Here is a 23,480-nt window from a genome sequence, read left to right as displayed (position 1 = left end):
CTGCTGGATGCTTTCTCCCTCCAGAAATATCTGAATGACATGGAAATGATGTACTGGTAGGATGTTGCTTGATTTCACGCACTTTTTTTTGAAGATTTGCCATTTCCAGTTAAATCTCTGCTTATATCCACATTGTACGCAAGTTAATGAATCAGACGCAGTTGTTCACACGTCATTAAAGAGGTCTTATCTATGTTCTTTTTTCCACAGCTTTGATATATAAAGGCATTTTTTTTAAACTATCTTGCTCATGTTTCAGGGTGTGCTAAGGTGGCCTGTTCTAAAATAATAACCATCCTGAAAATCTTTAATTTCTTCTCTTGTGCTCTCTTTAAGACTTTGCAGCTTTTTCTTTTCTCAGTCATTTTCTTTCTCTTGTCACTGTCTCTGTTTCTTCTTTCTTTCTCATTTTTTGTCCTTTTAAGGGAAGTATTCTTGGTCCTGTAGACCTGTAGGACATGAATCTTTTCTTACTAAAGGAAAGAAGTAAAAACCACAAGTCAAACACAGAGAGAAGTGTAGAGCATGTTAAAGAGGGCAGACCACTGGAAGCTCCAGGGCTCATTTGTTGTAAATGAGGCCAGTACTGTGCTCCTCCTCTGGGTATAAATCTGCTAGCCTCCTGACTATGCCTTCTGAGCAGCCTGCTCCCAAAGCTATACCGCTAACACTACAGCTTCAAAGCCTCTACACTAAGACTTTAAATTTGTGCTGCAAGTACGCAAAGCCACAATTGGTCCTGTGAAAGAAAACTGTCTACTGATGTAAGCCCTAAACCTCTCCACTTAAACAAAGATCAGCATATCAAAGCTGGAAGTTCTTCATACATGCAAATCAGGAATTGCAAGAATGGTCATACCATGCAAAACAATATGATGTTATATGCTAACAATATGATGTCATTATGAAGTACACATTTTACTGTGCACCAGAAAAAAAAAGAAATTAATACAAACAGAATGAAAGAAATAATATTCAACAGTAATCAGTGACACAAAACAGAAATCACCAAGGAGAACACAAAAAATAATGCAAGCGTGTAAATACACAGTTTTTGATGTGTCACTGTATTGTGTGCATCATTGAAAACTGAATTTTGAAACACTACTGTATTAAACTACTTAATTAGTTCAGTAGTTATATATTATTACTTATTTGTTATCAGAAATTATATGTATTCCATATCATACCATATTGTTCTTTACATATTTATATTTGAAGTACAGTGTAGAGTTGATGTGCCCTGTATGACCACAGTTGAACTAACTGTACAGCTGTCTACATGGTGGTTCTGAGTGGAAGAAGCCACCAAGAGGAAGAATGCAAAGACCTTGAAAAGGCACTGTTTGTCTTCATGGCGAAGCATGCCCATGGAATGTAAACAGTATGTGGTGAATGGGAGAGTTTGTGTGTGTTTCAGCAGCTAAATCTGACGTCTGGCTGATGTCCAATACTGTCCGACCTCGTTTCAATGAGTCATAAATGAGACTTTTGAGAGATGATGTCACAGTGACAAGAACTTACAGAAATCATCTGACAGTGGAAATGGAATTCAGTCATATGTTGAAAGTGCTGCATATTTCTGACTTCTTCTTGGAGAGAGGAGTGTATATTTGTCAGCTGCATTCAATACTATGTAAACATAAGACACATGATCTATTAAAAAGCTTTTTTCCTTGCTGTGTCTTAGGTTGAATTTGGAATATCTACAGCCTAAATGTCGGTAAACATAGTCCTGTTTTGGGTTTTTCTGGTTTTATTTTTGTATGTACTTTACAAACAGTATTTTTTTTTTTTATTTTAGTGTATTTTCATATATCTTTTTCCTTATCTGTCTAACCATCCATCTACACCAGTCTGCACAGCTTAGTGTGGTGTGAAAGTCATTCGGAAGGGGGTTTTAGAGGGCAGCTATTTTGCTGTGAGGTGATATGCAATTCAAAATAAAAAAAATCCCATCTCTGATGATCGCATATTAAAGGAAGAAGATGTCTGTTGCAGTTTCCTGAATTGAAAGGTTACATTGCATATTCATTATCCGAGATCTGTTGTTTTTTTACATGTCTTGTAGGCTTGTGTTGATGACTGTACTGTGAAAAAAGGTGTCTGTATGTGTGTGCATATTTTCATTTTGAAGGTGATGGAAATCTGTACCAGTCCACATGTTCTATATGTCTTGAGGATTTCTGAAATGCGTTTAAAGTTCTTCTCACTTTGAAATTTTATTCACATTTCATTTGTTTTCTGTGTAAGTCTCTCTTTGACCTGGCTTCATCTTTGTTGGCTTGTGCCAAAGGCACAGTATGACCAAAGATGAGTTGAGTGACAAACTTGATTTGTGATGCTTGACTGAATGACTTGGTCTGCCTTACCTCATTTTAATTTCTTTCCACACAGGTCCAAGGAGTTGATCAAAGAGGCAATCTTGGACAATGACTTCATGAAGAACCTGGAGCTGTCTCAGATCCAGGAGATCGTGGACTGCATGTACCCTGTGGAGTATGGCAAGGACAGCTGCATTATTAAAGAGGGCGATGTGGGCTCCCTTGTCTATGTTATGGAAGGTGAGCGACAGGGATAAATTGACTGTTTATTTATGTAAAAAACAAATAGACACATGATGATTTGCTATATAGTTTTGTGTAATTTATAACATCAGAGGTGTTGAGATTCATTATTGTGGGAAGTCACACTCATATACACCCGTACTCATGCTTAAAACTTTCTGTGCGGCCCCAGGCAATCGATTCTCATTGGTATGATTGCGACGGCAACATGACTTTTTAATGGATCCAATCAGAGTGTGTGAGTTCTCTGCAGACCTGAGAAATTGGAAAAAGACACAAACAGTTTTCTCATAGATCAATACTGTTTCATCATCTACTTTCCAAACTCAAATTATGTAATCTTTGAATGATACTTTGATGTACTCTAAATTCAAGTATGGAATCGCTATACTGGTGAATGATTTCTCTCCACTCTGCCTCTGTGGGTTGTGTTTGTACTCGTCTATAAGAAGGCAGGTGAATTTTATCTGGGAGAGTAGATGAAAGAAGCACAAGCTGATGATTCTAAGGGTGAGAGCATTCTTTGTTTCTTCTCTTTGTGGTCTAGTAGAAAGGTAAGCACACTTGGTTGGATTTAAAGGATTTGCTTGGTTTGTGCTTCAGGGCTTTATGCCGCCTGTCTGATATGAATTGGACACTTCCCTAATTTGTCAGAAGTTTGAAACAAGCCAATTAGAGAGAGAGAGAGAGAGAGAGAGAGAGAGTGAGTGAAATGACATTTTGTTGCTCAGAGAGAAAAAGACAGGCGCCCGAGACAATGGCATTAACATATTTGTCAGATAAATTTGGTTGAAGTCTAGGAAGACACACAGTTTAAGTAAAGGTTTTATTTAGTGGAATTAGGCTGCAGCACAAGACACATTGCATGGGACACACTGCAAATTGTATACCCAACCAGGGCTTAGAGAAAAAGTGGACAAGTAGGCCTACAAGAGATTGAAAAGGAGATGGAGAGAAAGGAAGAGAGAATGGAAAGAGAGGAAAAAAAGAATCTCTGGGGATCGTCACTAAGAAAGAAAAATGGTTTTCTCCACTGGTCTGAATTATTAAGCATTAGCAGTGGATAGGAAAAGACACCATAGATTCATTCTATGGCCAAGGCATGCCGTAATTTTTGAAAGCAGAATAACAATCATGCATGTGCACTAAAATATGTTGATTAAAAGCCCTCCCTGTTTCTGTGCTAGTTCACATGTTAACAGGTCGTTCTGCTCAAGAAGTTCTGCTTCAGCAAGCAGTCTGCTGAAAAACACCATATGACACTACCTAAACAGAGTATTTATTTATTTTTGTACATAGTTAGTTACTCAGTCAGTTAGTAGTTAGTTATTTTAAAAGCCCAGTACCCACTAGCCTGGTATGTACATGCCAGATTCAGCTTCAAACTTTAGCTGGCTAGTTCTGGTGGGTGTTTTGTTCCCTAAATAAGTCTCAGGTTAATCCAATGCAGTGCATGCACAGTTGTACACCACAGAAGGAAGGGCATGACGAGGATTGCACGGTAGGAGATATTTCAGCACTGATAATTGGCATGGCCTTACCATAGGAGAGCCCAGGCAGGAAATGCTGGCCTATTAATGTGCTTGAAATGTCATATTAATCTGTGCTAATGCTGCCACTCTAATTAGGTCCAATCTGAATAAATAAAGGCTCTGCTAATGACTTCAGATAATGTCAGCTACAGTATGAGATGATGGCCTGTGAATCAAATGCAGAGTTTCAGTGGATCCCTTTAGCCATAAACCTTCTACCATCTAAATCTGCCCAGTTACTATGGCAGAGAGGGAGACAGAGGCAGACTACAGGCTGAGAGATGAGAGACCGTTCGCTCCGAATGCAGTTGTGAAATGCAAACTGTACCCCACATGCTGAGCTTTTCCACAGAGGCTCCAAATTGTTCTTTTCTGCAGACATTAGTAGGGCTACACACTCTGGAAGCTTGCTTGTGTTGTCTTTGGGGAGTTCAGCTCTGTGTAGTCTGGAAAATAAACATCAAAGATGATATTTCTACTGTCAGTTTTGTCTTTTTGTAAATAGCATGTTTTGTGTGATTCACTAAGACCAGAATGACTACATACTCAAAATACTTTTGAGTTATTTTTGAGGGTATTTAGAGCCTGTGTTCATTACCACTCTCTCCTTTCCTTGCTTTCAGTCATCAATAAGTAGTTTTGCTTTTAGTGTTTTGTCCTTAACAGAAGTTGAAGTAATGCTTGAATTGCTTTTCAACAGTACTGTGTAATGACCGCAGCAGGACAAACATGGATGATTATTGACAACACTGTCCTGGAATTAATATTCAGTTTCCTTGCTTTTCTTGGCTAGTCATTCAACCAAAGAAAAAGTAATCAGCTCAGATGAAATGAGAACAGCATGTTTGCAAGACTGAGCTTGAGAAAACTCCATTTGGATGGTTAATATTAAATCATGTTTTTTTTTTCACATCTATGATTATTTAAAAACAGGGTTTCTTAAATTAACTATTGATTGCAAGTTTGCTGGAAAGACACTTCACTCCTTAGAAGCTAAACACTGTCTTATTGAACGCTATCATATTCCTGCTCCTGTTTTATCCTTGGAAAGAGGTGAAAAAGGAGTTTTCACATGTTCTTGTTGATCATTCAGATCCATCTAGAAGTCATGAATAGGGCTCTTAAAAACAATAGTTTAATTCTCAAGCAGCACTTAACTGTATGATAGGGAATATACCAAACACTCCAGAGCAAGATGTTTTGTTCCCTGACTCCAAGGGTCATAACTTCCTGTGTATGACTGAAAGAGGGGCCAGAGGTCATGCTGCTTATACATTATGACTTCCTGCTCTGGTGGAGGACAAGAGCTGTGGGACAACATGAGTTGAGATTGAAAACAACTCAGTGTTAGATCTAAAGACTGACTTTGAGCTTTCTGCTGTCTAGTATGCAGACCTTATTTGGAGAAAAAAGAAATAGTACCTACCTCACAGAATGATTTGAGTTAACAGCTTAACTTAACAGCTGGACTGCATTTCTCTTAGCAGGTACATATATACATGAGTTCATGAATGATGCTTATGGCCAAACAAGCTTGAACCTTTTGAATATAGGTTCAGAAACAGCTGTTATTTGTTATAAGAAATAGCTTTGAATGTTGAAATTCCCTTAGTTAGACAATATGCAATTTCCTATGGCCGATAGAACTCTAAAAAATATGTAAACCTTTTGTTGAATGATTCTGGATATATTGACATAAATGTGAATATAACATAATTGTCCTGTTCTGACGTATATTCAAATTGAATATCTGATAGCAGTTCAAACACTCAGGTTTACAGTGATCGTCGTTCTGCACATTCTTTTTGCCATGCATGGAAATACTGTTCTAATAAAACAATACTCGCCTTGGTGACCTCCCTTTGATATTTTATGCTGCTTTGCATGTATACTGGTTAGATGTTCAACAGGTTTGAACTTTGTTCTCAGCTATTAACTACCATCCACAAATGATAGAAAAAGTTCTTCGGTGTAACATAAAATACTGATGTACTAACATTTGGAATAATGGTGATTTGTAGCATTCTCTTTTTGCCTTCAGGCAAGGCAAGTTTATTTATATAGCACCTTTCATACACTGCTGTCATTCAAATAAAATACAGAGTTGTTTAAAAAAGGTAAATGAGAATAGAAATTAAAAACATGTTTAAAACATGGTTTAAACAATAGATTTAACAGAGAAAATCATTACATTAAAATCAAATTAGAAAATATTTTGAGCCTGGAAGTGTCCAGTGTCTGGGCTCTTCTAATGCTCTCTGTCAGCTGGTTCCATTTAAGAGCAGCGTAGTAGCTAAACACACTTTTCTCCATGTCTAGCCTTCACCTTCGGTAGTTCCTAATGATCTCAGAGTTCTGCTCAGCTCATATCGCTGCATCATGTGAAATAAATATGCTGGTCCTGCACCACTGAGTAATTTTTAGACCAGTAATAGTATCTTAAAGTCTATTCTGTAACAGACTGGTAGCCAGTGTAAGGATTTGAGAATGGGGGTGATGTGTTCTCTTCTTTTACTCCTAGTGAGACTCTGGCAGCTGCATTTTGAATCACCTCAAGTTGCTGTTTAATTGTCTTTTTTGGGAGTGCAGTTAGGAAACCATTACAGAAGTCAATTCTGCTAGAAATAAAGGCATGGATGAGTTTCTCCAGGTCTGCTTTAGTCAGAAAATATCTGATCTTGTTGATGTTCTTAAGGTGATAAAAGCTGATTTAGTAACTGCTTTGACACAACTGCTAAAAACTAAGATCAGTCCATTATTATACCAAGGTTACGTACTATTTCTTTAGGTTTCAGGGTTCTCAAATCTAGATAGGCATTACTATTCCCAAATAAAATAATATATTTTATCGTTATGCAACTGTAGAAAAGGTATACATATATGGTTGTGTCTGAAGCCCATCACTTTAGTGCGTCTGTTAAAGGTGTACCAATTTCATTACAACATTGAAAAAAAAAGAATGTTTAAAACAGGGTATCAAAATGGAAAACTATTTCATTGATAGGCCACACCAGGCCAGACAACAACCTTTTCACATGTGTCCCAAGTAAGAACCAATCAAAATACCTATTAAAAATCCATGCCAAGTGCAGCTCCAGTTGGCTGCCAAAATTGACACAATGAAAGAAACAAAAACAATGAAACAAAGAAACCAAAATTCTGAGAAACAGTGCTACGCATTTTAAAGGAAGAAGTGCTGGCAAATAATATAGTATAATTGTTTGGTGAAGATGAAGAGAAAATTAAACAGTGGAAAAAGATATAAGAGACAATTGCCGAACATATAAATGTGATAGCAAATGTAACACAAACTGCTGTTGACTGTCAAAAGCGGTGCAGAAAGAAAAAGAAAATGTGAAAGAAAAGGCATCCATATACTACCAGGAGCCCCAGCACACAGGCAAACCATTTACTTTTTAATCAAGATACAAAGCTCTTCATCGGAACATCTTCAGCTTTTAATTATATGAATTGTATTTTACCATGTAAGATTTCATTTCTCACTAGTAACAATTAAAGTCATTTTCATTTTCATTATAATGTCAGTATTTACATGTGGTATTTTTTTCTACCATTTTAGCCTTTGTTTCCTATTTTTCTTGACCTCAGAAATTTAATTTTAATGTAATGTAAACATTTTGTAATAAGTAAATATCAAATTTGGACTAGTAAAAAATTCATTTTGACTGAAAAATTTTCACTAGTAAAATTAAAATCTTAACCTGCTTTCATTAAAATCAGTTTGAACATGTTAGAATCTTAACTTGTCAAATTACTCTTTACTTATTTGGACCACAAGCTAAAGCTACTTTCCATATACAGGAGGGGATTTCTGAAACATTAAAGGTGCTGTTTTAAAAACAGTGCCAGTTGAAAGTGTGGGAGAAATCTGTTAATAATAACACCAACATTGGCATTTCATACGGCAAAAGTGTGTGTGATGTTCTCTGTACCATACAATACAGTTCCACATACAGTACTCACAAGTTTTCACTGGTAACAATGGCTGGTTTTCATAGATCATAGTTTCTCATTTGTTACTCGGATACTCTGATAACAGTATTTATCAGTAAAATTTATCATCTAAATACTTCTGTCCACAGATTGTTTTCTTTTTCAATATCCAGTATTGTGTTTTTTGTAAAATTTTATTTTCTATTCATATTGCTCTTATTGTATAATTGTTTTGCTATCTGGTGTCAACCAAAGGACAGTAGATTCCCCTTTTGAGTCTTGATTCCTCTCTAGATTTCTTCTTCTTGCTCTTAACCACCAATCCATCCTCTTCTTGCTCAAGGAGTTTTTCCTTGCCACTGTTGCCACTGAATTGCTTATTTGGGGCTTGGACCCAAATTTTCTGTAAAACTGCTTTGTGACAGTGCCCAATGTAAAAATAACTATGTAAAGAAAACTTAATTAATTGATTGATTGATTAAAAAATGTTCATGGCAATCAGAAATTCTCCTCATGTACTCCTACAATAGCATTCAGAAGGTTTGCCATGATGCTCCAAACACATCAAAACATGCATTTTAAATATATTGGGTAATCAGTTCAATGGGTGTATGTGCACAGTTTGTTGATTACTTGCCTGTGCGACCAAACATGTTTGGTATGTAGAAAATATAAAAATATAGAAACTTGCCGAAAATATGAATGAATCCTCATTGTTTTTTGCTACCAGCATAGGTAAATGAGAAAAAGTGTGGCAAGTCTCACATCGCACAAGCAATAAAATACACTGTTAATCTTCATTTATGAACAAGCAAACAAACCACGGTCATGCAATTTGCTGTTATTGTCATGGTAAATCTGGAGGTGCATTTTATGAATCTGGCCCAGTGTCTCTCATTTATCGTCTTTTGTGGAAACCAGTGAAAACTAGGCAAAGCTAGGCATCTAGGTGCATCCTATTAGAATAAAGGGTGATGAGTGAGAAGATGCTTATGCAATGTACACCCCCACGCTCAAATGACAGGGCTTCTGAAGTTGCTTATAATTTCTAGGATTTGCAATATTTGGGGATAATTTTTAAATTAATTTAATTTATTTATTTACATTTTATCCAAACCAGTTTGTCTAACAGTTCAAACAATTCAGCCTCGGATTTGAAAATTGTCTTGAACCTGAAAACATGTGTATCGTTATACCCATAGTGAAAAACGTCTTATAAATGTTTATTAATGAGTTTTTCTGAATAGTCTTCCAGAACAGATGTAGACCGTGTTAGATCTTAGCTAAAACAACCATTTTATCCTCATTTAACCTCAGCTCTTTTAACTAAGGTTTATGACCTCATTCTCTCAGAGTTGCAATGATTCTTTTAAATGGTTAGTCAAAGCAGCAGAGTCATCAGTCCTCGCTGTTCCCTCTCTGACTTTCTCTTATTCTCTTTTTTTTCCCTCAGATTTCTGTTTCTACTCTTTTAGTAGTCAGTCAGAGTTGTCCTTCACACCTTTTTCGTTTTCAGAGTGTTCTTCCTGTCAATGACCTTGTCTAGCTTGTGATTGTCATTCGCTTTAGTCTGTTCATAATTTGAAAGTGAACAAAAATCCTCACTTCTTTTTTCCTTTTCATATTCACCCATCCATCTCATAATGGTGTCATTGTGTCAAGGTATGCTTTGTGTTATTTATAATAGCATACTTTGTGTTATGCTACTGCCTGAAAAAGACAAATGCACATAGACATTGAGCAGCAGCTGTAATCTTTGACAGACAACGAAAGATATAGAGAAGGATTTGATGTGAAAGTTGTCACACACAACATGTTTTGGCTCTGAAAAGAAGCACTGTGCAAACACATCTGCCACTGTTCAAGCGCGGGAGCAAAGTCATAGCTATGAAACCGTTATCGCATGCCACCATCACACTGTCACCTCATTGTGAGCTTCTTCACACCCTTTGTGAGCTTCTTCAGGCCTACCCAGCATATGGCTTTTTCCATAAGCGTTCTCATATTCTCTTGTGTTTCCTCGGATATCTCAAATCAAGACAGGCAACAGATGTCCATAGCACAGTACATCATAGAAAAAAATAAGGCAAGAATTGTAAAATATGTTACAATAAGAAACACTGATCATGGCAAAGAGATACATACATCTTCAGTGTTTAAGGGTCATTTTAAATTTACTTTTAAGTAATAGCAGAGAAGGTCAGTAACTGCTGTGCACACTATAACCACTAGAACGACTTTACTTGTATAGTTTGTGCTGGATGTGTGTAAGATATTTTTGTTTGCTGATTATTAGAATTTTTTTTTCTTTTTCTTTAACCTGAACTTGATGAAGTAAAGTTGAGAAAGCATGAACAAATCATGAAAGTTATATGAGCTGCATTTTGATTTTTCTTGCAGATGGAAGGGTGGAGGTGACAAAAGAAGGCTTGAAGCTGTGCACCATGGGACCTGGGAAGGTGTTTGGAGAGCTAGCCATCCTTTATAACTGCACCAGGACAGCTACAGTGAAAAGTGAGAATATACACCCACACATACACATGCAGTGAGCCAGGAGCAGGTTTATGTTGATGTGGTCATTTGCCATTTCTTGTAACAAGACTGAAATGATCCTTTTACAGGGATTCAGAGGGTGCTTGTTACTACAGAGAAAACATATATACCTAATAGCTTGTTATACGAGTCCTTGGGCAAGACTCCAAACATTACACCCTTCTACTATTGTAAATTACTCAAGAAGAGAATCTCCTAAATATACAAAAGTTTACAATATTTGTCAGGCATGATTCAGCTGTGTGAATCTCTTGCATTCACTGTACTTCATATGTTTATTACAATGTGAGTTTTCTTTTAAAATGCAAAGTAAATGGCATTGGCATTGACCACATTGTTGGTTGTCGTTAGTGAGCTAGAAATTTCATTTTAGTACATCGCTGTTACTTTAGCCTTGCTTCTTGAAACTCTTAGAACACATTAGGACGCATTGTGAAAGTGTAATCTGAGACTGGAGCAGGAGTCTATAGAGCATGATGGGTCCGTGTAAACAGCATGTTGTGCTAATTGATAATGAACTGACTGTTGATTTGTTGATTGCTTAATGAGGGAGGTTTCCCTGAGAGCTGGCTAATATGATGGTGTGAAGGACACGGGAGTTGCAGCATGCTGGGAAACTTCAACCTTTCTGTCAGTCACTCGCTGCAGATTGTTCCCTGCAGTATTTTGTTGCCTTGGAGATAAGTCTCTCTGGATGGATGCGAATCTTTGAGGAATCTAAGAAAGCACCCTGTAGGAGCCTGTTTGCATGTGTGTGTGTCTGTGTGTGTGTGTGTGTGTGTGTGCGTGGATGATGTTAAAAAATACCTCCTTGGGACAACAGCAGCTTTAGGTCAGTCCACAGCTGTATCTAGATCATGCACATATTTGAAGTACACTTTACTCAAATCTGCAGAATTGTCTTGATCAACATTATTCTCATGATCCAAACTCACATGTGAACATTACAGAGCCTTACCTTATACCTGCATTTTCCTTGATGGTAATGTAGTTACCATATAATTACGAAGTGACCTAGCTTCTAATATCACTTAATTATTTCTAATGTGCACAGGTGACATGTAACACTGTTAAGATGTAGTAGTTCTCCAGGATCATTTGGTTGGAAACTAATATTTTTGCCAATACACTGCACACCTGACACCTTTTTTCTGGACTAGCTTGTTTATTTTACTCTATCGGACAGCAGATCTCATGAACAAGTGTTTCATTTGCATGTACCTAGCATTTTTGCCATTCCTTGGTGATGTTCTCTTTGTATAATGTATAATTAAGTGCAGTCTTTCTACTGTGTAATTTTTAAAACTAAACATAGACTAGAACAGTTGTACAAAGGGAATGGTTAAAAAGGTGAAGCAATAAAAAATCATGTGGCACATGAAAGAGAGAGGATAGTGTATGCTGTCTACTGTATACTGTGATGCAAAACAATCCAGCACAGTTAACTTTAAGTGAAATAGGGAGTAGTAGCCAGTGTCTGTCTGTGTGGCCAGAAGTTCATTTTTGTGTTGGTGATATTAGACAGTTCTAGATAGCTGTAGAAATCCCTATTGTGCAATATGATTAAAAAAAGTGAAGTTTATCTGACAGCAAACAAATGGAGAGAGGAGATGGTAAAGAGAGATAAGGAACATGCAACTGTGGAAGAGAAGAGAGCAAAAGAGAGAAACTGTGAAAGACCAAGGCAACCTTTGAAGTGACATCACAATTATGGTTGTATTTTTCCCCAACATGGGCTAACTACAGAGATGTGGCCTTTTAAGTAAAGGAGCACTGTCTGTGCCCCAGTGCTCAGCTCTAACTAATGGGCTATCACAGCCAGCTTAACCACCAATCCATCCTGCTATTTATTGAGAGAACATGACCTACAGTCTGCTTCAGAGAGAGAGAGAGAGAGAGAGAGAGAGAATCATTATTACTGTAAATGTGCCCTTCTACCTTCATCCATTAAATGAGGTTAAAATCTGTTTTTTATCCTTACTGTAATTGAGCTTAAGCATTACCAGCCAATCCCCTTAAACTGAACTCCAATTAATGTAGCCTGTTTTTTCCTCAATGTTTATGCTTATGCAATTGAACTATTTCCCATTGATTCACTCTCACTGTCATGGTCTTCTGGTCTATATCTGTGCTTTGTTCACCACCCTGTCTGTTTCATCCATGCTTTTCTCTCTCTTGGCTCTTTCCTTGCTGTTTGGCTGGTTCTCATCCTTTTACTTAGACATCACCTCCCTCCTTCCATTTATTTTCATTCTTTTCTCATTCTACATCCCTTTTCCCCCCATCACACATTCTCTCTTCCAGCCACCTCTTTGCTCTGTCAGCTATGTTTATCCCTCCTCTCTTGTCTCTTCCTCCCTCCATCGCTCCCTCCCGCGCGTGAGCCCCAGCTGTGGCCCCCGCTTGCTCTCCTCTAGGGGCTCTGTTTATCGTTCACTGGTTCCTGTACTCCTCCGCTCGCTGGCTCTGGCTCTCTGCTTAGTGTCTGAGGCAGGAAGTGGGGCTGGACTGGACTGGGCTGGGCCTGAGCAGCATGCACATGGCTTTGTCTCTGAGCATCTAATCTCTCCTCTCACACAGGCAAATGTGAAACATGACCTCTGCACGCTGCCAGCACATACCAGTCAGTGCATTTAAACAGTGCGTCCTATCGGCCCTGCTCATCTTGCCTAATACACACCAGACCCAAAGCCGCTGTCACAGCTTTTGGGGAACCTCCATTGTTTTGCAATGAAATGAGAGTGAGGTCTGTAGGTGCTCAGCTTCACACAAACTCTCCCATTTTCTAATCTCAAGTGGCTTCAGAAAATGTACTGGGTGGGTGGTATCTTTGACCAGCTAAAGACCAGTGATTTTTGGTTTATTATTGGGGCTAAGCTGTGGGTTTATGACTCCAGAAGAACAGCAAAGTGCTCTTTAATGGAATTAGGAGTCTGAGCAAGTGGTTGGAAGTTTGTGTGATGATTACTGTTCTTTAAAGACTAGGGAATTTACAATTTTAGAGTGAGGACAGTGGAATTTTACTTTTACATAGTGGTAATAAGGGGGTAATAATATAGTAATATTGTGGTAATTTAAAAATTACATGCAAATTTTCTAGTTGTTACTAAATAATATGTTAGTAATTGTAGTGGTAACAAGTCAGTAATATAAAGGAAAAATAATGTTAACTTTAATTACTTGTAAACAAAATGTTAATTTCCTGTTAATATAAAAATGTGAGTAATACTAAACAATTAGTCATTTTAGGCCCCCTTTTTTAGGTGTGGTGCATTTTAAATTTTTCATACAGTGGCCAGCCCTTACAGCACAATATCTGCTTAATTAACATATCACTCCAATTCTTTTAAATCCTAATAGGGTTTTATAGTACTGGAGTTATTACCCCCAAAACAATAAAGTAGTTCTGCTAAAGTTATGTGGTATTAGAGCTAAAATATCAATTCACTTGGTTTCTGCTCAGGTTCTTATCGGTTTTGTCAGTTTCTAGTCAGTGTATGATGTACTAAATGTATTTATACTTACTTCTTTCTATTTTGTTTCAAAGTTACTGCATCTCACATTACGTAACAAAAATAATCTGGAAAACATAAATATACTGAGTTTACATAAAATCAGGGCTGGAAAGTGCAACATCACGTTTCTTTTGAGTTACCTGTTAACAAAATACTGTTACTCTATTATAAAACACAGATCTGGCAAAAGGCTTTGAAATTAGTTTAAACCTCAAACCATGCCACATTAATCTTTATACAACCTGTTTGTCTTTCTTTGTCTCAACTTATTATTTATTAACTGGAAAATGAGCATATACTTTTTAGCTTAGTACAATTTGTTACTATTATTTTGGCATTTTATTACGGACCTGTTAGTAATTTATAATTTAACAACAACTAGAAAATTTGCATGTAATTTTTAGGTAAAAACAACTTGTTACCATGATATTACCATGTCATTATGCACTTATTATCACTCTAGTTAAGTGCTACTAGTGAGGCCAATAGAAGTGTGAGCATACCTACTTGTGTAGTCATAATGCCCTTACTGAAAAGAAAATATATGAACAAAAGTCATGTTTTCTTTGTAGCTTTTTGCTTTAGCTGTATATAGCTTAGTAAAGTTAATGTTTGTCATAGAATTGAACCCTGAGGCCCCAAGTAGAAGTGTTGTTAGCAGTGCAGAGATGAACTGTAAGGCTGTGACACTTGGCAGTTTCCTCTAAACGTGCTGCAGTGCTTCAAGAAGTTCTGGGCACCGGCTTCTTCTGCATCAAAGGAAGTGTATGCAGGCTTCACACATCAAGTTCTTAAGTAAATGGCTGTGCAGTCACACACAAAATAATGTGTGAGTATGATTGCAGTCAATGGTTTGGTTTACAAAAGTCTGTTTATATGACAACCTTCTGGAGAGAGAGAGGGAAGTAGAGACAAGTGAATAACAAATAAATGATTAGGGAGGTGAGCTCTCTGTCAGGCTTCTGAATAGAACTAGCTTTGTATGTGAAAAGAACCTACCAGGTTTTGGAAACTGTAATAATTTAAATTCTGTACATGTACTTGAAATGTTCTGGTGTGGTTGCAAGGAAAAGCATTTTGATTCCGACTTGCTCAGACATCATGACTCCACCGTTGCTGCTATGTCCTCATGCCCGCAACAGGTCGCTGAATATTAAGACAAAAGACAGACCAAACCAAATGAGATTTTTCATTTTGTGCTTGGAGGGATATGAATCATAAAGCTACTAACATCCTGAATAGGTCATTATCAATATTCCATTAAATTAGCATCCTTCCATTAAACCAGTGGATGCAGTTGGGTGTTTATATTAATCTGTGTCATTAAACTTGTAAATAAAGGCATTAAGCACACGTCTTTGGGAAGATTCATAAACAACTGCAAGGTAAGAGCTAAAGAGTATTTTTAAAAGTTCTAAATGAACAACTAAGGGGTTCACTTCTCTTGTTGTATCCCTTTCTGCCTGTCTCTTTGGGTTAGGTACTCTGGATTTAGATGCATTGTTGTGCAAACAGCACCTAACTCAGGTGCCACCAGACATAGCTGTTTATGTTATCTTCTTAGACTGTGACTGACTATATATTACGTGCACTTCTACTCCTCATTTTGGGTCACTAATTCCACCAATTCTGTAGAGTACATTTTTACATCTCCCAGTGACTAAAGTAAAGCATGGCAACTAGATGGCACAATATCACTTTTTCTTTCCAACACAATACCAATACTGAAGCTTTCAGCTGTGGCTGATATTGACCTGATATTTTTCCTTCTTTAAAAACTACTGAGCTTTAAAATGAGCAATTTTTAATTGAACTTCACTTAAGGTGGTCATATAAAAGTACCATGCTCAAACAAACACTCTGCTGTACTACAGAAAGAAATATATAGCTAACAGCATGACATAAACCAGCCCTTACTTAACCTATTCTTTCACAAAAAAAAAAAAAATGTCATTTACAGTGTCATGGTTGGCATAAATGGAGTACTTAAAGTAATTGTAATTCTAATACTTATACATAGCAAATATAATAAAACCAGTTCTAGATTTGTTACAGGATCCGTTTAAAATCGTTCTTTTTTCCCTCCGATCCAGCTTTTCATGCCTAGTACTGATAATGACTATCAGATTAGTGCCATCTCTAATAGCAACCATAACTTATTACACACCTAAGAGACAACATAGGTTACAGTTTATAAGTAAGCAGGGTTTGAACTCTAGACCTGTTAACAGCTGTGTTTCTGATATGGCTAAAACAGTCCTTACACCTCCTTAGGCAAAAGCTCCACACCGAGGGGCACCATGTGTGTCTGTGAGCGTGTGTGTATGTCTGGATGTTTACACATGCTCATGTTGATGGCTTGTTTTGTGTGGAGCAGAATTTGTAAGCGTAGTAATTTGGGTTTGATTGTGATGCACTTTCAAAGAAACTTGAGCGAGAGCAGTGGGCTGAGGAGAATGGGCAGGAGCAGACTGAGGGAAGAGGGTAGAGAATGAACAGAAAGAAGAGAGGGGCTGAAGAGGACCTTGGTGGTCTGATGGTGGTGTTTATTAGTGAGACAGTGAAAACAAAAATGATCATCCTTCTATCTGCTTCCATGGTAACCTGTGTGTGTCTGTGTGTGTGTGTCTCTCTTAGGGAGTCATTTTGAAGGGAATGTTCTATGGGTGCAAGGAGCTGAGTCACCTACTTGCTACCCCACAGATGTCAAAGTACACTCAGACCTTTAGGACTTTTGTACTGTGTACATGTGTACAAATGTCTGTGTTTGTCTGTGTGTGTTTCTGCCTATTTATATTTGGTGGTTGTGTATTTGTGTTTGCCTTGTTATAATCAGAGGTGGCAGAAGTTCACAAGTTCTTTGGAAGTACACTTAAAAATTAAGAATATTCTGGTTATAGTAAGTTGAAGTTTGGTTTACTCAAGTATAAAAGTACATGCTCATAGATTTATTTATTTAAAACATTTTTGGAGTTGTTTAAATTAGATGTACACAACTGTGACGTTAAACGTAAATAATGGTTATGCCAGACCTGCATGCATCATCTGCAAAATCCAACAAATGACTTTTTTTCTTGCAGAACAGAAGCTATGAATTCTTATTAACCTCACGCTAGTGAGGCCATAGATGGGATTTTATTCCAACATATTTGCTCCTTCCATAATATAGGCTGGCTCACCATTATTGCTTTCTTTCGATTTTATGGCTTATTCATCCCATCTGCTTCTCTTCTTGTCCTTTGCCTGTGTTCTTGTTACCTGTGGAAGCAGCTAATCGTAGGTGACCTGTTGAAATGTGCAGATATATCTGGAAGCATCTCACTGGCAAAATGCTGGGGATGTGACAAAGCTTAAACCTTATAAATGGTAAAATGAAACTCACTTTACATAAGGGCCACAGAAGATGCTTACTTTCGTTCAGCCAGCCCGACTGAATCTATGTCATATTATCAGCATTATGTCACTGATACACTAAGCTACAAATCTGCTGTCGCAGTGTTCTATATCATGATCCAGATTTTGTAAGGGAGACCATTTCGTACATGGCATTTGTCATTTCACCCCAAATAGGTCATAACACAACCAGATTTTATGTCATCTGACATAGATGTCATGTCAACTTGACAACATGTGTTGGAATAATATCCAAATGTTGCTTTTTAAATGTGATATTCAATTGAATTATGTCATTAAGTCTGTGTGTAAGTAGCCTTCAAATATTTTTTTTTACCAGTATCTGATTGGAATCCATGGCAATGTTAAGCCCCTTGACAGTAGCACAGAAAATAATATTTTAGATGTCCTGGCCTGTAGTGATAGAGGAGGGAAGAAATGTGTGTCTGTATGAGCTCATGCATATTCATAAATGGAACACACAGCTGTAGGCGCTGTCAGAAACGTGTGCTAGGCCAGTGTGAGTGTGTTTTCATGTTGATGTCTGGAGAAAAAGAGGCTGAAACCTCTGATTTTTAATTTATTTATTTTTTGTGCATGTGCATGTGCATGTTTATGCGTGCATATGTATATGGAAGGTTTTTTGTCTTCTCACAGTGTTTGCTAGGGTTGGGTAATGATGTGTTTAGGGCTAGTTTTTGAGACATGGAAATGAATATGGGTTTCCTGTGGTGACCAGCTCATCCTCAGTCAGAGTAATGGCTTTATTTTCCCCACTGATGTCTCATGATCTCTGATTATTTAGTCAGTGAAAATCAGAACGTATTTAGTTCCTTTCCCAGTCAGCGATAAGGAATGCATGAGGGGTTTTTAGGATAATCTTTAAAGCAATAACGCTTTTCAGACCTTTTCAGACTCACTGTGCTCCCTTTCATCATCATCATGTCTATTCTGTGAAACAGCTGGAACACTGCTGCTCTGTTTTCTGGCTTTGATTGAACCAGATACATATTAAGAGGTGTCCACATGGTGGAGACATGTCCTGCAGTGTCCTGCAGTGACCAAAAATTAGGACAAAAAGTGCCACTCTTCTCCAAAACTGTTTTAATTCGTGATTATCAATCAATGAAGTGCTTAATTCAGCACTCCACTAGTACAGTCTGGCATGTGTCATTAAACTTAGGTGAAGACATGTACGTTGACTGTGCTGTTGGCACAGTGTATTTAGTAAAGAGGTGAATTCAGTTCAACTGTAAACATCTTTTACTGAGACCGAATTTGACTAAAAAAATCAATCCAACGTATATTAACCCAGATGGATAAATAGACATTCTCTTTTACACAGTTTTTACATGCCTTTAATGTGGAAACCAGCCTCCTGTGAGTTCTGTGGGTTCATTCATGCAGATCTCCATAGGGATAAACACTGACCCCACTATGAGAACATAATGAGGCTCTCCATGATAAGAGCCATTTTCATAGACCACGTTGGCTGCCCTCATCTCTCCACCCACAAAACACTGCACACAAACAATGAGCAACTTTGGATTATTTCCGCTTTAGGTTGCATGTGTAATTGGTGTTTTTGTGTGCTCTCTGCTTTCTGCAAATATTTGTGGGGGGACTCAATCATCGTTTCTTTGTCAATAGTGTTGTCACAAACAGAAATAACAGGGTGGAAAGAACAGCTCTCGCTTTAATGAGCGAGTCAGGGCACAAAAGATTTAGCTCATTGGGAGATCATTTCACCGATAATAGCCTGAAGAGAGAACAATCCAATCTGCCTATCACAAAACACTCATTACTCTAAGCTATTCTTCTTTCTCTCCTCTCTCTTTATTCATGTCTTACTCTATCAGGATGGGGCTTATGCGGTGTGCCGTTAGAACACCTCTCATCTCCTGTGTTTGACACTTGCCCTTTCAGTGTGCCACATCCTGTTGTCTCACCTCTGTAGAGTGAAGACCTGCATTGATTTTTTCTTATTTTGCTCTCACTTAAATGAGTAGAAATTACATCACAAAGCTGAGTGACTGTGACAGGGACTTTTTTCCAGGAGAAAGAACAGAAATGTAAATCATTTCTTTCTGTCCTGGCTCCATTTGTTTATCTGGGTCGCCACTTGTCCCAGTGCTGGGAGGGTTTTTTTGGCTTCTCTCTCTCTCTCTCTCTCTCTCTCTCTCTCTCTCTCTCTCTCTCTCTCTCACTCTCTCGATCTTGCTCTCACTGTAGGGAGTCTCTGTTTTCCTTCATCTCAGCAGTATTTTCTGAATGCCCACCTAGACCGAACACTCCACTATCTAAAATGTGGTGCATGGGGTTTCCTAAAAGCTTATCACCTTCCCATGTGTCATCCAGAGGAACAGGTCTCAGCTGAAATCTCTAGCCCAGTTACCCACAGCCTGTAGTCTACATTGACTGTGTGTAATATCACAGCTGATAAGTCTCTATGGGGGAGACCTGGTTTACTTAAGAAAGACTGATATGAGGTCTAATAAAAGATATCTTACAATAATACTGCCAGGAAAATAGTTAAAATTCATCTGTTAACACACTGTTATTTCGAAATTCTATTGCAAAAGATGTTCCATAGATGTAGAATGCAAAGTTTTGCATGACACAGTACTGTTCTAGACATATGCCAGGGATCGGTAATTCACTATACCACAATATTAGATGCACACGATAATGTTATCCTGGGCACTTTGAAATACCATCACTGCAATTTAGTCAAACAAGCTGCAGCTTCTCCAGAGACTTTTAGAAATCAACTCTGCTTTCACAAACTCCTACTGCACTCTGATGTGCTGATCACGTTACACAGTCCCTCCTCTGAGTGAAGCTTGTAACCAATCACAACTGCCATAGCACGGCAAAAGGAGGAGCAAACAGAGACCCTTTTCTCTGAAAAGTAAAAGGCAGGAATTTATACCCAACTTAATCTTACTTAAGAACCTGGTTTGCTCAAGCACTTCGACAGACTGCTATGGGCTTACAGGTGAATCCAGTAATATTCAGAGTTAGGCTTTAGGTTGAAATATTTACAGAATGATTCACAATTTATCTCCAGCATACAAAGTAAAAAATGGTTAACTGAATGTCTGTTGCAAGCTTTGAAGTCTGCATTTAGAGCCATGCAGTATTGAACCCAGTGTGGGAAAAGATGCCACACTGGGTGCTATCATAAAATGGGGAACCTCATATTCCTGCTAGCAGAAATCAGCATTCTCTTCATGAGTGTTTTTGACAAACAGAGGCAGCTAATAAAGTAAAGGTTTCTATGTTAAGCACTGTGATATGATGACTGACTGGTCATGTACATGATGACTATATGATACAGCACAGTATATGCCGTAAATATGTTGGTAAAGTACTGGTGCTGTGGGACATTCCATTTTTTTTTCTTAATGTTGGAGCAGATTCACAGCTCTTAGTAAAGGTCTCAGTGTTCTGTAGCAGGTTTCTCCACTCCAGTCCTAACAGCAAATAGTCCAGCATGATAATGGTACATGGTCAGCATCATTATGAGGACATTTTTTTATATTGTAGTAGTACTATTGTAATGTGTAATATTGTAAGCCATGATAAAAGATTAGCTAATTATCCTGATATTTTTTCTTAATCCCGACACATGCCTTGACTGTTCAGAGTGGCACTGTTGAGAGTGGGCCTTTGCCCTCCATTTTCAGTCATCTGAAATGTTTGTGAAAAGACGCAGTTACAATATGAACAAGTTAATAGCTACACCAGGGAGGTTTCTTGCTGGGAGCAACATTGCCATTTAAGTAAGTAGATTTTGACATGCTTTGCAACTGCATAGATTCTCCAGCTGTCACTGCACAAATGTGCCTGCTTTCATTGCCTTTATCTCTTACTCCTCTGTGACCATCTTCTTTCTGCCAGCTCACGGTCACAGTACAGAATGTCATTCCCGCTCCATTATTCTCTATTATTTTTATGATTTATTAAACTTGAGTTGGAATGGAGATAACGTTTTTTGTGATTGGCAATTTGCAGCATAAATACATGCGTTGATGGGGGTGGTCGTTATCCATTGTGTGATATACATGGCTATCTGTTCACTAGGCTAATGAGATTGAAGAGAGTGAGTCATGCCAGGGCAGGTTCTGAAGTGATACGTTTTCTCTGCTTCATGAATAACATTAACCGCGGCTCAATCAGAGAGCATGCTGGGACCTGAGTCCTCACTCGGTGCACAACTGACATCTCTGTGTTAATTGTAAGTATCCTTAGAATATCACTGTTGGAATGAATATCCGGTTGTTAGGCTAAATGCTTTGGAAGGAATCACAATGACTGAACCCTCTCACATTTCTGATGCAGTGACAAAACTCATTTGCCTGAAGCACCGGATCTGTGTTTTAGTTACCACGGTCAGCTGTATACAGAGCTTTTGCAAGTATAATACATTTTCTTTGACGAATGAATGTACTGCTTGTGCACTGGGATTCCGGTTCGGTCACCAGCTGTATTATGAGCAGCAGTTCACCAGGGGCTGACAAGAATGCAGTTGAGCAGGCAGTTAAAGAACAACAGGGGTTTTCTTTTCCCATTACTAAGCATAATACCAGTCAGGTGTTTGTATGCAGAGCTTTTGTTTCTGAGACGTATACCTTGATTTATTACTGATTCCTGTGCCTGAATACTTTGTTGATACCTTATTTTACAAAAAGAAAATGCATGATGTACTCTTTTTTACATTATTTTAAGTTTAACTCACTCAGGTTACAAAAAACAAGCATTCAAAAATTCCCAGTCATAGATTCACTCCCAGCAGTCTTGGATGTTTAAGGGACACTGCTATTTTTATTTGTATTTGTACTTGTATTTGTTCAACACATTGCTTACAGCATGCACTTTAAACAGCCAATCACCAGTCTATATTTTGGAACAAGCATAATTATTGGTTCACTGCTGCTAATAAGACTGTCTGCTTAGACATTGAAATTTGAACAACACAGATCTGTTCAATACTTTGAAGTATTGAAGCAATTTCATCAGTACCAAAGTGCCAAATTTCAAAACCCATACTTGTTTGTATGTGCTGTAAGAGAGTTAAGAAATTGGCATTCTCCTCAATAAGTATATTGGACAGCAGTGTTTCCAGAAATGTGACTAAATTTCATAGAAATCAGAGAAAGATTTTGCTAGCTTTGGTGCCATGCTCCTGCACTAAGGAGTGAACTATTACTTAGAATGGATATTAAAAAAGAAAAAGTCCATGCTCAGAGCTGTTGTTCATTTCAGTTCTTTTCAATATGCTGCATGTGGGCAGTGTAGGAGGATGTCTTGTGAAAAAGGTGGCAAAGTGCTAGGCCCATTACTGTGGACAGTGGTTAGTAGCTTATCTTCAAGCTTGTATTAGATGCAGACGGAATGTGTGGGTGTGTGGATGCTCTGCTGAGAGGCTGGCTGTTAATATGGAGCTGTGGACTGGAGCTCATTGTGTTCTTCAGCGCACAGCAGAGTGCCGGTGCGTAATAGAGAGCGAATGCTTATGTGTCTCTACACCGGCTGTTTCATTGTCACAAATTTGCCTGATTTCTCTCTCTCTTTCTCTCTCTCTCTCTCTCTCTCTCTCTCTCTCTCTCTCTCACTCGCTCTCTCAGACAACAGACTAGACAGCTAACAGATCGATATGTTTAGATGGGATCTGATAAAGTCACTCAACCTCAACCAATGAAATAATGTTATTAAAGTGATCTTATAGCAGATAAATTTTGAACCCCTTCTTGAAGTCTAGCTTCGGAAAAATGCAAACAAAGAAAACCACCCAATTTATCCAAAATTTTTATATGCTTAGTATATGCTTCCACTATTACACTGTATGAAGTCTATTATATTCTCATGGGCTTACATCCTAGGGCCAAAGCCAGCACCAGCTCCTGTGCTCTTTCAGACGTTATTTAAGACTGCAGCTTTTAATGGGTTAGGGATAAAGAATT

At 38.0% G+C, this 23,480-nt stretch overlaps 1 protein-coding gene across 2 annotated transcripts in view; it reads left to right on the top strand.

Annotated features, from left to right (window-relative positions):
- prkg1a (protein kinase cGMP-dependent 1a) overlaps window positions 1–23,480 on the top strand; it is a 60,281-nt gene that overhangs the window by 12,100 nt on the left and 24,701 nt on the right. For both annotated transcript variants that reach the window (XM_036574116.1, XM_036574115.1), the window contains exons 2-3: window positions 2,398–2,564; window positions 10,454–10,567. In XM_036574116.1, the coding sequence (XP_036430009.1) occupies window positions 2,398–2,564; window positions 10,454–10,567 (281 nt within the window). The remainder of the gene's footprint in view (window positions 1–2,397; window positions 2,565–10,453; window positions 10,568–23,480) is intronic.

The sequence above is a fragment of the Colossoma macropomum genome, unplaced genomic scaffold (assembly GCF_904425465.1).
Source record: "Colossoma macropomum unplaced genomic scaffold, Colossoma_macropomum, whole genome shotgun sequence".
Classification (NCBI taxonomy): domain Eukaryota; kingdom Metazoa; phylum Chordata; class Actinopteri; order Characiformes; family Serrasalmidae; genus Colossoma; species Colossoma macropomum.
The sequence above is the reverse complement of the archived record's forward strand: the minus strand, read 5'-3'. Positions and strand labels throughout refer to the sequence as shown.